Source organism: Schistocerca cancellata, chromosome 1 (assembly GCF_023864275.1).
Source record: "Schistocerca cancellata isolate TAMUIC-IGC-003103 chromosome 1, iqSchCanc2.1, whole genome shotgun sequence".
NCBI classification, from domain to species: domain Eukaryota; kingdom Metazoa; phylum Arthropoda; class Insecta; order Orthoptera; family Acrididae; genus Schistocerca; species Schistocerca cancellata.
Window position 1 is genome coordinate 780,483,441 of NC_064626.1, and position 15,026 is coordinate 780,498,466.

At 42.2% G+C, this 15,026-nt stretch overlaps 1 protein-coding gene across 1 annotated transcript in view; it reads right to left on the minus strand.

Moving 5' to 3' along the window:
- LOC126162301 (trypsin-1-like) overlaps positions 1 to 15,026 on the minus strand; it is a 67,427-nt gene that overhangs the window by 41,807 nt on the left and 10,594 nt on the right. Inside the window, exon 2 of the mRNA XM_049918723.1 lies at positions 10,054 to 10,210. Within this exon, the coding sequence (XP_049774680.1) occupies positions 10,054 to 10,210 (157 nt within the window). The remainder of the gene's footprint in view (positions 1 to 10,053; positions 10,211 to 15,026) is intronic.

Genomic DNA, 15,026 nt, shown 5'->3' on the forward strand with positions numbered 1-15,026 from the left:
TGAATTACTTACGAAAAATGTTGTAAGTGAAAAGTAAATGAATGTCGTTGTATTCATTGACTAACGTGTAACGTGATTATGTATCAGTATGCATGTTAATGTCTTGCTGTCAAGAGCTGTTACAAACTTGTGTGTATTTGCTACGATGTAATAAAGTCAGCTAGAAGTGAAGATTATTGTGTTCGATTTCTCATTCAAGAAGCAAACAGTAATAATTTATTTTGCAAGGGCCTGCTGTAAAATCACTTTCCTGTTTTAAGTGATGGTTTGGATGTTTCAAAATATTTTGATATAGATAATTTACGAAAATCTGTCAATTCAGCTATGGTTTGTTTACGGAGCTGCCCATTCCAGAGAAAGGCTTTATTATTGAGAATTTTTGATGAAGTTGATGTTTTTACTAGGTCAACAGAGAGTGTTTCTGCTCAAGCCAGAGCCTCTCAACGACAGAATCTGCACATATAGTAAAGGCCCACACACTGGGTAACCGAACACGGTCAAGAAAGATTAAATCAAATATTTACTTGAGTGCAAAGCTGATTAACTGAAAACACAACTTCTGCAATACTTATTCACCGGAACCGGAGGCTGTAACGCAGCAACGCAGACCCTCATAATAATTTATTGATTATTCATTGAAAATTAAAAGTACAGGAACAGTAAGAAGTAAAAAAATTTGGATGATGTATGGTTAATATAAGAGAACCAGACGTAGTTCAAAGTTTTATATGAAGCATTATGCAACGACTGACAGAAACAGGAAAAGAAACGCAACAAAACATGGATGGGAAGCGTTCAAGGGTGATGTGATGAAGACAGAAGTGTAACGAATGACAAAAAACAAGGCCCAGTGGAAGTTGTTCGATAACATACAAGATATGGAATGTAACTGACGAGAGGAGAAAATATAAAAATGAAGCAAATGAAACAGGCAAAAGGCAACACAGATCTCTAATAATTGAGACTGACAGCTTAAAGCTGGAAATAATATGTAGAAGAGCGTTAGAAAAAAAATGAACTTGCTGATCGAAATCGAAATAAGGCACCTGGAGTAGACCAAATTAATACCCCTGGGTGAACCAATCATGACAAAAAAATTCCCCCTTGGCATGCAAGATATAAGACATGGGCGTATAAGCCTCAAACTACTGCCAGATATGGCAGTTACTGATAGTTATGATCATCACCGAGCCTTCAGTTCAATAAATAGTAGTTGCAAAATGATGAAACGATGTACTTACAGGATACCAGAAGCACTAGTAGAAACTGCCGTCGTGGATGATCGGTTTACGTTCCTGAGAAAGGTTGGAACGTGCGAAGCAATGATGATCCCACTACTTACGTTAGACAGTTGATTGAAGACTGGTGGACTTAAGTTTGTAGTGCTTCTAGAGACAGAGAAAACGTTTGGCACTGTTGAATGTAATAGATTGTATGATATTCTGAAGGTAGCAGGGATTAATTACAGGGAGCGTAATTCTATCTGTAACTCGTATGTAACCCAGACTGTAGTCATAGTTGTTGAAGTGCATGAAAGGGAAGCAGGAGTTAAGAAGGCCGCGACACGGAGTTGCATACTACCCACGTCATTCAATCCATACATTGACCCACCATTAATATTTCCTGGAGGAGCTATTACTTATTGCAGGTCAAAATTGAAGTAAAGGCAGAAAAATAGGAAATTAAGAAGGGACCCGGATGAGCTGAAAGAACCAGATGTTGAGAGTTTCAAACCATGCTTTAGGCGACTGATATAGGGGAAAGAAATATAAGAGAATAAGAACAGGTAACTTTGCGTGATGACGTAGAGAAAGAGAAAATTAAGGAGATGGGACTTCGACATGTTGAGAGAACCAAAGTTCCTTGAGATGTTTACACAGAGATCAACCAACGATTGGCTGAAAAGTAACGAATACTAAAGATGGAAGGACAACGAGAGCAGCAGAGGATCGAATAGGACAAAAGACAAGGTCTAGTAGAAATCCTGATTTGTAAGATACATCAACCGTGTTAAAATTCAACAGTTTCTGTTAGAGCGTAATAACATGAGGAACTGAATTTAACTGTTGACAAGAGAAATAAAAATGCAGGTAATGAAACAGCAAGTGACAATACAGATATCTAAAAAACTAAAATTGATGGGAAGTGCAAAACGACAGAGCAGTAATGGATAGAGAAAAGTGCACAGCTGTTGAAGTACGTATCGCAGTGGGAAAGATAAATGCTGCTTACACGAAAATAAAATACATGTTTGGAGAAGAAAGAGAAAGGTGTGTGAATATCAAGGGATCAAATGGCAAGCGAATGCTACGTGAAGAATGGAAGTCTGAAATTTAGAAGGGCAATAGAAATGAAAGCACCTTAAAGCGAATATTATGGCACAGGAAGAAAAGTAGTGGAAGACAGGGGATGCGATACTACGAGAAAAATTTGACAGAGCGCTGAAAGATGTAAATAAAAACAAGGCATCTGTGGTAAACAACATCCCTCAGAATTAGTAATATCCTTGTTGGGAGAATGAACTACGGCAAAACTTGATGTGTAGTATACTGGGTTATCCAGTTGAGCTGCACATCTCTTACGTTTCCAGAGCAGTGCAATAATTCATAATTCTATTTCCACACAGACGAATTGTGAAAAAGTCCCCCCTAAATGACTTATAGTCTCTTTTCATAGCCATATTAATTACAGAACTGTGGTACCAACTTTACTTTTTGAAGCGGATCTGTAACAAATGCTGCTGTTGCTACCGTTGTTCTAAAGTAAACGAATTCAACGGCATATCACGGTCAAAATCCGATTGCTAATTTCGGAGTAATTACAATGTTTAGTACTTAGGAATTATCTGTTATGAACATGAAGCATGAAGATAGCATAATTTTGGTAATGGAGAGTAGTGTAGGGGATAAAAATTATGGACATAGACTGAGGTTACATCACCATTGCTGAGAGGAAGAGACTAGTACAAGGTTGCGTGGACTTCATCGTATCGTCATCTACCGTGACAACGATGCGTTTCCCAACACATGTTCAAAGGACCTTTTTTTCCTCCATTTCCAGTCAGTGATCCTTCCTTATTGTCGATTGTATTAATGTCCACCCTATAGATGCTGGTCAGGAGACGACAGTTGTGTTGACGGCAGTTCAGCAACTCACCAGGTACCATCAGCTTGGGCTTAAGATGGTCTGGTGGTGGGATGCACCCAGTCCTTCTCATCTAAGGTGAAAGCGAGGTGGCAGCAGCCCATAGGAGATACGTCCTTGAGGCCTGGCTGGCTGCTGCATCGTAAATCGCAATTATGTAGAGGCTTGCCGATAGACCGTCACAAATCCCACCTCAGGACTGATTAGCTGCAGACTGAGAACTAAGCTGTGGAAGTCAGTGTATTTGTGCCATTTACGTTATCATATGGCTAGAAAAGACAACGGTGTCACAGTTTTCATAACCTCTCACTGCTCTACACTGAGCCATGGTGTCCCAAATCCGCTAGTCAGGCTTTCTGTTCAGTTCTTTCTGCAGCGTCTGTGTACTCAAAGCTCTTACTAGGCACTGTAGCTTCACTGTGCGTGGACAACTGAGTGATGTTAAACGTCATTTTCTATGAAATTAGTTTGCTGCATCGGTACCTTGCTCTCCCAGCTTGGGTGATGTGTGGCAATTTAGTTCGGTGATGTGCATGTAATATCGGCTGTTCTTCCTGGTTGTCATTTCAGTCTACATATTTCGTTTTACACCGCTTTGACTTCCGCTTTGGTTCTGGCAGTGACCGAGGACTGAGGCAAACTTCAAAAATGTTCCGATTCACCTGGAATATCGTTCTGTGGCGTAACAATGCATTCAGGAGGATTAATATACTATAGCAAAACTCTTTTAAGTTAAAACTAATATCAATGAAACTAGCGCTATCCTACAGGCAGCTTTATTCTATTTTTCAGTACATGTTTATACCTCGTTTTGTGTCTCCACGTCCCTTAAACTCAGGGGGGAGAGGGATGTCTTCAACTACGTTTTTGCTTGATATCAAGCATCATTTAAGAATGAACTGATGTTATAATAGGTCATGTTGTTGTTGTTGTTGTTTTTGTGCGTCTTCAGTACTGAGACTGGTTTGATGCGTCCTCTTGGGGAAAATATTCCGGAGGTAAAATAGTCCCCCATTCGGATCTCCGGGCGGGGACTACTCAGGAGGACGTCGTCATCAGGAGAAAGAAAGCTGGCGTTGAACTGATCGGAGTGTGGAACGTCAGATCCCTTAATCGGGCAGGTAGGTTAGAAAATTTAAAAAGGGAAATGGATAGGTTAAAGTTGGATATAGTGGGAATAATGAAGTTCGGTGGCAGGAGGAACAAGACTTTTGGTCAGGTGAATGTTGTTGTTGTGGTCTTCAGTCCTGAGACTGGTTCGATGCAGCTCTCCATGCTACTCTATCCTGTGCAAGCTTCTTCATCTCCCAGTAACTGCTGCAGCCTACATCCTTCTGAATCTGCTTAGTGTATTCATCTCTTGGTCTCCCTCTACGATTTTTACCCTCCACGCTGCCCCCCAATACTAAATTGGTGATCCCTTGATGCCTCAGAACATGTCCTACCAACCGATCCCTTCTTCTAGTCAAGTTGTTCCACAAACTCCTCTTCTCCCCAATCCTATTCAATACCACCTCATTAGGTATGTGATCTACCCATCTAATCTTCAGCATTCTTCTGTAGCACCACATTTCGAAAGCTTCCATTCTCTTCTTGTCCAAACTATGTATCGTCCATGTTTCACTTCGATTCATGGCTACACTCCATACAAATACTTTCAGAAACGACTTCCTGGCACTTGAATCTATACTCGATGTTAACAAATTTCTCTTCTTCAGAAACGCTTTCCTTGCCATTGCTAGTCTACATTTTATATCCTCTCTACATCAACCATCATCAGTTATTTTGCTCCCCAAATAGCAAAACTCCTTTACTACTTTAAGTGTCTCTTTTCCTAGTCTAATTCCCTCAGCATCACCCGCCTTAATTCGACTACATTCCATTATCCTCGTTTTGCTTTTGTTGATGTTCATCTTACATCCTCCTTTCAAGACCCTGTCCATCCCGTTCAACTCTCTTCCAAGTCCTTTGCTGTGTCTGACATAATTACAATGTCATCCACGAACCTCAAAGTTTTTATTTCTTCTCCATGGACTTTAATACCTACTCCGAATTTTTCTTTTGTTTCCTTTACTGCTTGCTCAATATACAGATTGAATAACATCGGGGAGAGGCTAAAACCCTGTCTCACTCCCTTCCCAACCACTGCTTCCCTTTCATGCCCCTCGACTCTTATAACTGCCATCTGGTTTCTGTACAAATTCTAAATAGCCTTTCGCTCCCTGTATTTTACCCCTGCCAACTTCTCAATTTGAAAGAGAGTATTCTAGTCATGGTATGTCATGTAGACACGGAATTCAGAAACATTTTGTGAATGCCAATCAGTTGTAGGTTGGAAGTAGCGTAATAACAAACCAGACGTCAGATGTAACTTTGAGTGCATTTTGTGAGCTGTTTACGAAGTAAATATTGTGCCATGAGGACATGTTTTGATTTATAAATATTTGCGTGGCACACAGTTACAAGTGCACTTCGCAACTAGAGGCATGAATCGATTGCCACCACTAAATTCATCGAGTTACGTTGATTAAATCCAAAAGCTCCGTTTGTGGCATGATGAAGTGGGGTTTGAGACATTTTCAGTCGACGTCGTGTATACATAAGGACACACCTTTTATCTCTGTCTTATAATTTCGACGAGCATATCCATCTACAACCAAAAATAAGTTACAGATTATTATGGAAATGGAGTCCCTAGTTCGTTTGAGTCAAAATTACGCGGAAGATTCAAATATCTTAATATGCTTCGTCATTTTTGCAATCTTTTTCCGATTTTTACAAAAACAATGACACTACCTTATAGGATTGTTTGTGGTAGTCTATAAACACATTTGCCCTGCTCTTTTCATTAAGCTGTCGAGCTTGGTAGCAGCCTCTGTACCCCGGATCTATATTAATAAACGACGGGAAAAACCCTCCATCACCCGGTACCAATTTCAGGTTTCCGATGTAACGGCTCCCAAACCAACAAAAAAAAGTTCCTAATATTTCAAGCAATTATCGATTAAATAAAAAAATTAGAATTCTGTGTATATCTACTCATTAAAATGAATAATATTTCGTTGAAGTTTTGCCAGAGAAAGAGAATAGTGCAGAGTATATTCATCCATTGTCTGAGAACAAGAGGACTTCCAAGCAGCAACAGATTTTACATGTAATTTCCATCCTTTTCGAAATTTTCATGTCGGGAACAAGATAATATGCTGTTTGCGTACGGCCAAGTGGATGGAAACTTCCGATAGGAAGCATGGCTACATCAAAACAAGACACCAACCACAACATATCAAGCCCTTTTTGGACGTTTGTGTGATCATGGGTCCTTTCAGACAGACGAACGTGCAGGAGGCGTCTTACTGTGCGTACAACTGATTTGGAGCTCGTACTAGGGTTCACCTCAGCATCCTGTAGAACACCGTCCTCCGAATCTGGTTTTACGCATAGTTCACCGCCTCCTTGCACATTCTTGTGTCTGAAAGGACCTATGATCACACAGACGGCTGAAAAGGGCTTGAAATGGTGGATAATGCGGTTGGTGCCTATTAGGGTACTTGCTTTGGTGTAACCTCTTGACCGTTTGCATCTGCTTGGCCGTATACAAACATAATCTCGGCTTCTTCCTGACATGAATACAGGACCATTCTACAGCTTACAGTATGCTCGCAGCGTCGATCACACAGCCTACAACACGCAAGGAACACACAGCTCTTGATGAGAGGAACTTCCATTTGCCAGAGCCATCTACTGTGGCAACGATGCGTTTCCAGACACATGCTCGTATTTCCTTTTCCCATTTCGAGTCAGCAACCCGTTCCTGCAGTCTGTCGATTTTATTAATGTTCACGCTGCATAAGCAGACCTGCGCTACTGGTCGTCCTCTCGCCCAGCGGCCGTGACGTAACACTTCACGACTACGAGCACTTCATGCAGAGTTGTTGCCTGTCTCTCCGGTATGCAGTTTACCAAGTCAACGAGAGCGCCCTGACTGCCGGCCGTCGGAGGCAGCAGAGCTGCGGGTAGCTGACAGCGACATCGCTGTGTACGGAGTATGCGCCTCCCTTCCGCCGGCAGCTGACACCGAGAAAGGCGCCGGTGTCAGTGCATGCCATCATAACCAACGTACTTCTGTTCGCCCAGCTATTGGCAGCCGTCCAACAGGACAGCTAATGTATCCATGAATAATAAATCTTTTTTCTGACAACTGTGTCTCATTAGCGACTTCGGGCGTCCGACAGATCCTCACCACCACACTCTACGCTACACCATTTAGAGAACAGAGAAGCCAAAACTCCAGTCCTCTACATCACACTCATAAAAAAGAAGGCAAAAATGCACCATGAAGGAATTATCCGAAAGGGACGGAAATCGGTAAATGTGACGTACAAGTAGTATGAAAAGTTGGATGATTTGTTCAAGAGAAAGAGCTTCATAAATTGAGCAATTCAATAACGCATTGGTCCACCTTTGCCCCTTATGCAAGCAGTTATTCCACTTAGTATTGATTTATAATGTTGTTAAGTGTCGCTCCTGGGCGATATCGTGCCCAATTCTCCCCAATACACACTTTAGATCGTCAGAATCCACGGATGGGTGAGGGCCATACCCATAATGCTCCAAATGTTGTCATTCGGGAAGAGATACGGTGACCTTACTGACCAAGGCAAGCACGAAGACAAGCAGTAGAAACTCTCGCCGTGTACGGGCGGGAATTATCTTGCTGAAATGTGAGACAAGGATGGTTTGCAATGAAGGGCAACAAAGCATGACATAGAATATCGTCGACGTCCCAGTTGTCGGGCTGGATGGTGGGCGACAGCCGGATTGGTATCCAACCACTTTTCGGGTGGTTTCCAGACACGTCTTCCTTGGTGATCAGTGCGGAGTTCGGAGCGGGATTCGTCGCAGACGATGAGATTCGAGGCAGAATGTGCCCGACACCACTGCAAACGTGGTTATTGCTGTACAGAGGTCAATAGTAGTCGTCGCAAGGGGCCCCTATTAATGGTCCTTGTGGTTGCTGAAGCTGCATTTGCAGGTAGGACTGGTGATAATAAATCATCTGGGACTCTAAGTGCCTCTCTGATGATTTCTAGGTGCTCTCGTTCAGTCGCCTCTACAGGTCAACCGCTTCATTCTTGACGCTATATGCGACCGTGGTTCACGTATTCCTGCCAGCATCGTCGAATAGTGACATGGCTCCTATTAACATGTCACAAAGATGCTGGTATCATATGTCACAAAAACCCTGGTATGGACATGTCCCCTGATTACTACCATTGCCATCTGCTCGATGGAATAGCGCTGCAACGTCACACATTCATCCATCGTCCACCAGAGTATACAATTCTGCGTCTTTCGTCGATAACAGTATGAATATTGATTTGTAACCAATCTGCGCCTATTTTCCAATTAGAATGTTTATTAATAAAGTTAGAAGTCAGACTTGTGTACAGTATTATTTCCACAAACCTGTCTGCCACTTTAGGAAAATGTAATAGATGAATTGTTTACGAAATTTAAAAAGGCTTATAATGGATGTGTAGGTCGTGTCGTCGTAAAGGAATTTTGTTTGTAATTCAAAAACTGGTCTCAAATTTTGCTTGTCTATAGTATTTCCAAGCTTACGGAGAGTTAAATTAGAATTTATATTTCAATTATACTAAGTTAGCTGATATGTTTTGGCCTCTGTTGTATGTGTATAACGTGATATTTTGTCTTACAGCATATCCTGAATAAATGTTACTTTTGAAAACAGTTCCTTAATTCGCTTTTAATACTGCAGAACAGTATCTTTTGTTAATTCTTGACAACGCTTTCAAATTAGCCAAACGAGAGGGTCCCCGAATCAGTCCTATGACTCTGGTATGGTCTAAAGTAGTTATCGATCCTCAGTTCACGGTACTTAACATTGGGGTCATGTATTAAACTGATTTCAACACTCGAAATATGGATTACTTATAGGAACGCAATGTAGCGCGACTCCGATGCGGGTATGTAAGCTCCGACGTAAAGGCAAGGGATTAGTGTGGCATTCGTGTCTTTCCGACTCGCGTACGGTAAAAGCGGAAACGTAAACTATGGCGACGTTATTACCAAATGCATCTGTACAGGAGCATCGTCTTATTCTCTTTTGGGGTGCCGAAGGGCAAATATCCTTAGACATCGACCGGATAATCAAGAACGTGTATGGGGCAGCATGTCTGTTGATAACCATCGTAGTCAAATGGTGCACCAAGCTCTGCTGGCCGCGATTCGACACAAGACGCTGGTCGATCTGGGAGGCCAGCCTCAAGCTAGTCGTCGTACAGGAGTAACGCAAACTCACGTGCGAGACAGAGCACCTGCCCTGTAGTGTTGGTATCTCTGTGTGAGATTATCACACCTTCGGACACTTAAAAACGGCCTTGAGGATTAGATAATACTCGTCGGAAGAGGATGGGCAGCAGGCAGTTACTGAATTCGTTGTGAAGCAGGACACGCTGTTATACCAAACGAGTATAGTCAACCTGGTGCTTCGGTGGGATGATTGCCTCAATTCTCACAGCGTTTTTGCCTGACTGGCTTACCGATTGCTGTCTGCACGGTCTTCGTTTGTAAACTTTTTCATAGTCTTTACACATTTTCCGGTGTACTGCATAGGACGAATGGAATCAGCAAGCAATCAGGAACGTTATGTTGCTGCCATAAAAGTGTCTTACGTATAAAAATAAACTGAAAGAATTTCGTAAATATTTTGCACAGTGTCAAAGACTTTGTTGTTAAGTGTTGCGAATGGCTTTGTTTTTATAATGGGGAATCGGTAATGAAATTACATTAGGTAAAGTATGAAGTAAAAGAAAGTGTATTTTTCCAAATGGAAAGTATTACAAGAACGGCTGGGTACACAATTCGCAGATGCGGTGGCTGCTTTACCTGGTCTTGACGCAGTGCGCGGCGGTGACCAGCCAGTTCTCGGAGAGCACGTTGGCGCCGCAGTAGTGGCTGCCGTTCACGTGCAGAGACGCCAGCGCCGGGAACTCGTGGTCCGCCGCCGGTTTGCCGTTCACGATGCGGCCCCCGTGACCAGACACTGCATCACGACAGACAACTTTTGAATGTCTATCACTACACACGTGGTGAACAGTACCTACTACTCATGTGTAAGATGGCCTTCAGACTTAATATCCACTAAATGTACATGCTATTAAGCGACATCCCACCAGCACTGAAGTCAAGTGGGATGTTACGAGATTGGGAGCCACACCATTTAGTAAACTTCGGTGACGATTTCGTGGCTAAATATCGTTCCTGTTTCCGTCCTCTTCTCAAGTTAAGCTCTCACGCTCAAATTATTCTTGGGACTAGCTGAAACCCGGGAAGCTCTGAAACATTTAGCCGGTCATGGAACGTGTATCGGAAAGACAAATTAGATGCAATAGCAGAGGGAGTGTTCATTGCAGGGGAAAAGAATCGTTTTTTATTGAGGCAGACTTTGAGTGTGACAGTGAAGTTATCTGGTCGCGTATAAAAGTCTAGGTAAAACCAAGTACATCGTTGGATATTTTTACCGACCACCCGTTTCAACTATGAAAGTTTTAGTGTCACTTACAGAAAGTCAACGATTATTAGCGCGGAAATGCCAATATTATATAATATTACTTGGAAGCGACTTAAGACTACGTCAATGGATTCATTGCGGGGGACAGAGACAGAGTCTTGCGAAGTAGTTTGAACTTTTTTTTTTTCGAAAAATGTCTCGAGCAGCTAGTTCGATTGCCCACATGCAGAGGAAATATCAGAGACCTTGTAGCTACAAACAGCCTGACCTTATCGACGATGTCAGAATAGAGCCGGGGACTTTTTGTCATGCCATCATGATAGCCACTATGGTCGATAAAGCTAATAAATAGATCAAGAAGGCTAGGGGAGTATATCTGCTAGAAAGAACAAGTAAGGAGTTGTCAGTATCTCAATTAGGCAATGAATTGGCATCAATTAGTTCAAGTATGATGGAGGTAGAGAAATTATTGACAAAGTATGAACGGATTGTAAATCGTGCTCTGGATTAAGGACAGAAAAGAACAACCGTGGTTGAACAAGGAAATTCGGAAAACACAAAGAAGCAAAGGCCTTTGCAATCTCGTTTCATAATACAACGTACAAATGACGACAGCTAAAGGTTAGTAGAGATTAGTATTTCTGTAAAAAAAATCTATGTGCGAAGCGTACAAATACTACCATCGTACCTTATCAAAATATCTGGCAGAGAATCCGAGAATGTTTTGGTCCTATGTCAAATCATTAAGCGGCTCTAAGGCTTTTATCAGTTACTCGTTGACCAGTCTTGTGCGACAGTAGAAGATATCAAAAGGAAAGCCGAAGTTTTAAATTTTGCTTTTGATAAGTCGTTCACGCAGGAGAATCGTACAAGCATACAGTCGTTTGACTTTCGCGCAGACTCCCGGGGAATGGATGACACAGAAGAGAAACAGCTGAAAAGGTTGAAAACAAATAACTCACCAGGGCCAGGTGAAATCCCAGTTCGGTTTTACAGAGAGTGCTCTATTTCAATGGCCTCTTACTTATCTTGCATTTATGGCGAATCTCCCGCCCAGCGCAGAGTCCCAAGCGACTGACAAAAAGCGCAGGTGAGTCCTGTTCATAAGAAGAATAAAAGAATGTACCATAAAAATTATAGGCAGCAGTTTACTGCAGAATTCTTGAACATGTTCTCAGTCGAATATAACAAATTTCCGTGAGACGGAGAAGCCTCTGTCCATAATTTAGCGCGGTTTTAGAAAATATCGCTGGTGCGAAACTCAGATTGCCCTTTTCTCTGACGATATATTGAGAATCGTAGAAGCAGGGCAACAGGCAGGTTCCATACTTCTAGATTTCCGAAAAGCATTTAACACTGTACCGCACTGCAGGCTCTTAAAAAAGGATACGAGTACGTGGTTTCCCAGACATGGGGTGCCCCGGGGAAGGGTGAAAGAACCATTATTGTTTTCTGTACACATAAAAAATCTGTCGGACAGGGTAGCAGCAATCCGCGGCTATTTGTCGATGATGCTGTGGTGTACTGGAAAGTATCACCATTTGGCGAATGTAGGAGGGGACTTAGACAAAATTTCTTGTTGATGTGATGAATGGATGTTAGCTATAAATGTATAAAAATGTAATTCAGTGCGGATGAATAGGAACAACGAACCCGTAATGTCCGAATATAGCATTGGGAATTTGTTGCTTGATACAGCCACCACGTTTAGAAACCTAGGCGTAACATTGTAAAGCGATAAGAAATGGAATGAGCATATAAGGTTTTTAATAGGGAGAACTTTGGAATAGTGTGGTTCATCCGTAAAGGAGACCGCATATAGGACACCAGTGCGACCTGCTACTGAGTACTGCTCGAGTGTTTGGGATCAGCGCTCGTTCGGACTGAAGGAATACAATGAAGCAGTTCAGAGGCGTACTGCTGTATTCGTTATCGGTAGGTTCGAACAACATGCAGGTATTACGGAGATGCTTCTGGACTCAAACTGGAGACCCTGGCGTGCAGTCGACGTTGTTTTCGATGGACACTGTTGAGAACATTTGGACAAACGGTATTTGAAGTCGACTGTAGAACTATACTGCTGCAGCAAACGTACACTTTGCGTAAAGAACATGAAGATAAAGAAAGAGAAATTAGGGTTCATTTAGAGGGATACAAACAGTCTTTTTCCGCTTGCTCTGCTTGCATGTGAAACAAAAAATGGTATGACTAGTAAGTGGTACAGGGTAGCCTCCGGCATGCACTGTACGGTCGGTGACTTGCTGAGAATGTATGTAGATATAGATATAAAAGATTCCATCGTCATTGGAGAAAGAAAGTTTTAACGTTATCCGATGCTCTCACGACGCAGTTAAATAACAACACGGAGAAACAGCAATGGCACCATATGTTATATCTGTCTACTGTGAAAATGCTTACCGTCAGAACTGAGAAGTGGTAACACACTGCGCAACGAAATCGTAGCATTCATATCGTGCAAGTACGAATTACACGAAGAGCTCTGAAATAGATTATCCATCACGTCATCTGGTATGTAATATGTCCTCGGTTGTTTAACTGGTATTATTCTTGGAGCAGCTAAGTAGTTGCACTAATGAATCTTCATATTACATCATACACGATGCACGCGTTTTCCGAAGTAGTCTATTCTTGTGGCTACTTCACGCATGCTCATCAAAGATAAGATTCAACAGTGTTCTAATGGCAATGGTCACGATAGAACTGTATGTTCGTGTATCGCTCACCATCATACTGTAAACTGTATCACGAGCTCCACTTCAGTTCACAGCAATATCTCCCACATAGAAGTAGGTGTCCCATCAGCCGGAATGTTATCTGTCGGCCAACGCGATTGTTTGCTCTGTTTTTGACGTACTTCGTCGTTTAGAAATGTGTACTGCAAAACACCAGCCGTATAAGCCACCTGTTTTGATGTTTCAAGCGCCCACTGGTGCGTTCCAGCGTTACTACTAATGCCTGTATACAGTAAGGTATGTCTCGCACGAGCGTTTCTGTATACCATAGGGAGCTGTCAGCTTAAAATTGCCAGGTCTTCACTCTTCAGTCTTTCCTAATAGTGACTAATGAATTGACAAGTGATCTGCTGAATCGATTAAACGCCGAAGGCCCTGTGCCTGTGTAACTTCTAACATGGTGTTCCATGCATCTGCAAAGCACATACCGAAATACATTTATACTGGACATGATATCCATCACGTCACGCTGACGAGCAGTAGAACCTCTCACGAAATCTCTGTCACGCTGCTTATAGAACTATACTGACAGAAATGGGAAATGAAGAACACTTTGACAGTGTGAGAGCTAATACTTCAGTATTTCCAGCGATCTGACATACGTTCATTAAAAGCTCATCCTCACCAGAGCTTTTTTTCATCCAGAAAATACTCATTCCTGCCGATGAAAAATGGTATCATTACGTGACTTTCGGGCGTATTTAACGTTACTGATACTTTCTAGGAGAAGGATGTCCTTGTGCAGGTTACAATAATCTTTCGGATTTTGTAAAAGGTAGAATCATTGGAATTAATGTCATAGGAGTATCAGACCGACAAATCACAATGATTGCGAAATAACGAACGATGAACTTACGACAACAGTGCGGTAGGAAGAGAAGATAAAAAAGTCTTTGCAGAAGGACTACAACACGAGATGATCGTAGGAGTCTTCGAGTGGCTCTTAGGGGTAGACGGACGACAACAGCTGAAATCGGGAAAGATGTCACAAAAAGAAGGTCATCAGGAACTGTTGGAAACATTAATGAAAGCAGAGTCGAGTTCCCTAGTTCCTGTATGTCGTTTATCGCGGACACTATACCATGGAGCACAGAGACTTGCATGACATGGTGAAGAGTTACATGAACAGCGATTCTCCAGACTCATACCTCTCCAACTCCTCCTGTAGACGGGTGCCATGGGAAATTCCAAGAGGATTGACAGTTGTTGTCGTACCCTCCGGGAACCGGGTAATAAACGGCGTATTGTAGCAGGCGACAGCAGTACCATACACTGCAGTTCACACCACAAATACAGTGAGGAATGCAAGGATCACTGACCGATGTGTTGTCACCCTTGATGTGTCATCCGTAGAGAATGTCTGAGGTGCTGCGGCAAGACAACTTTCATAACAGCCTCCTAACAACTTTCATGAACTGAGAAATTGTTCCAAGTAGACAAGAGATTCTTTCAAGATGACCTTCAAAGGGTTTTTTGTTCCATGTCTAAATGAATGCAAGACTGTTTTCGTGACCATGTGGTCTACGCCTCATACCGATGTTAATAATCGACATCGCTTCCAAACAAAATAAAAGTTTGTAAACTGAACGTCTCCA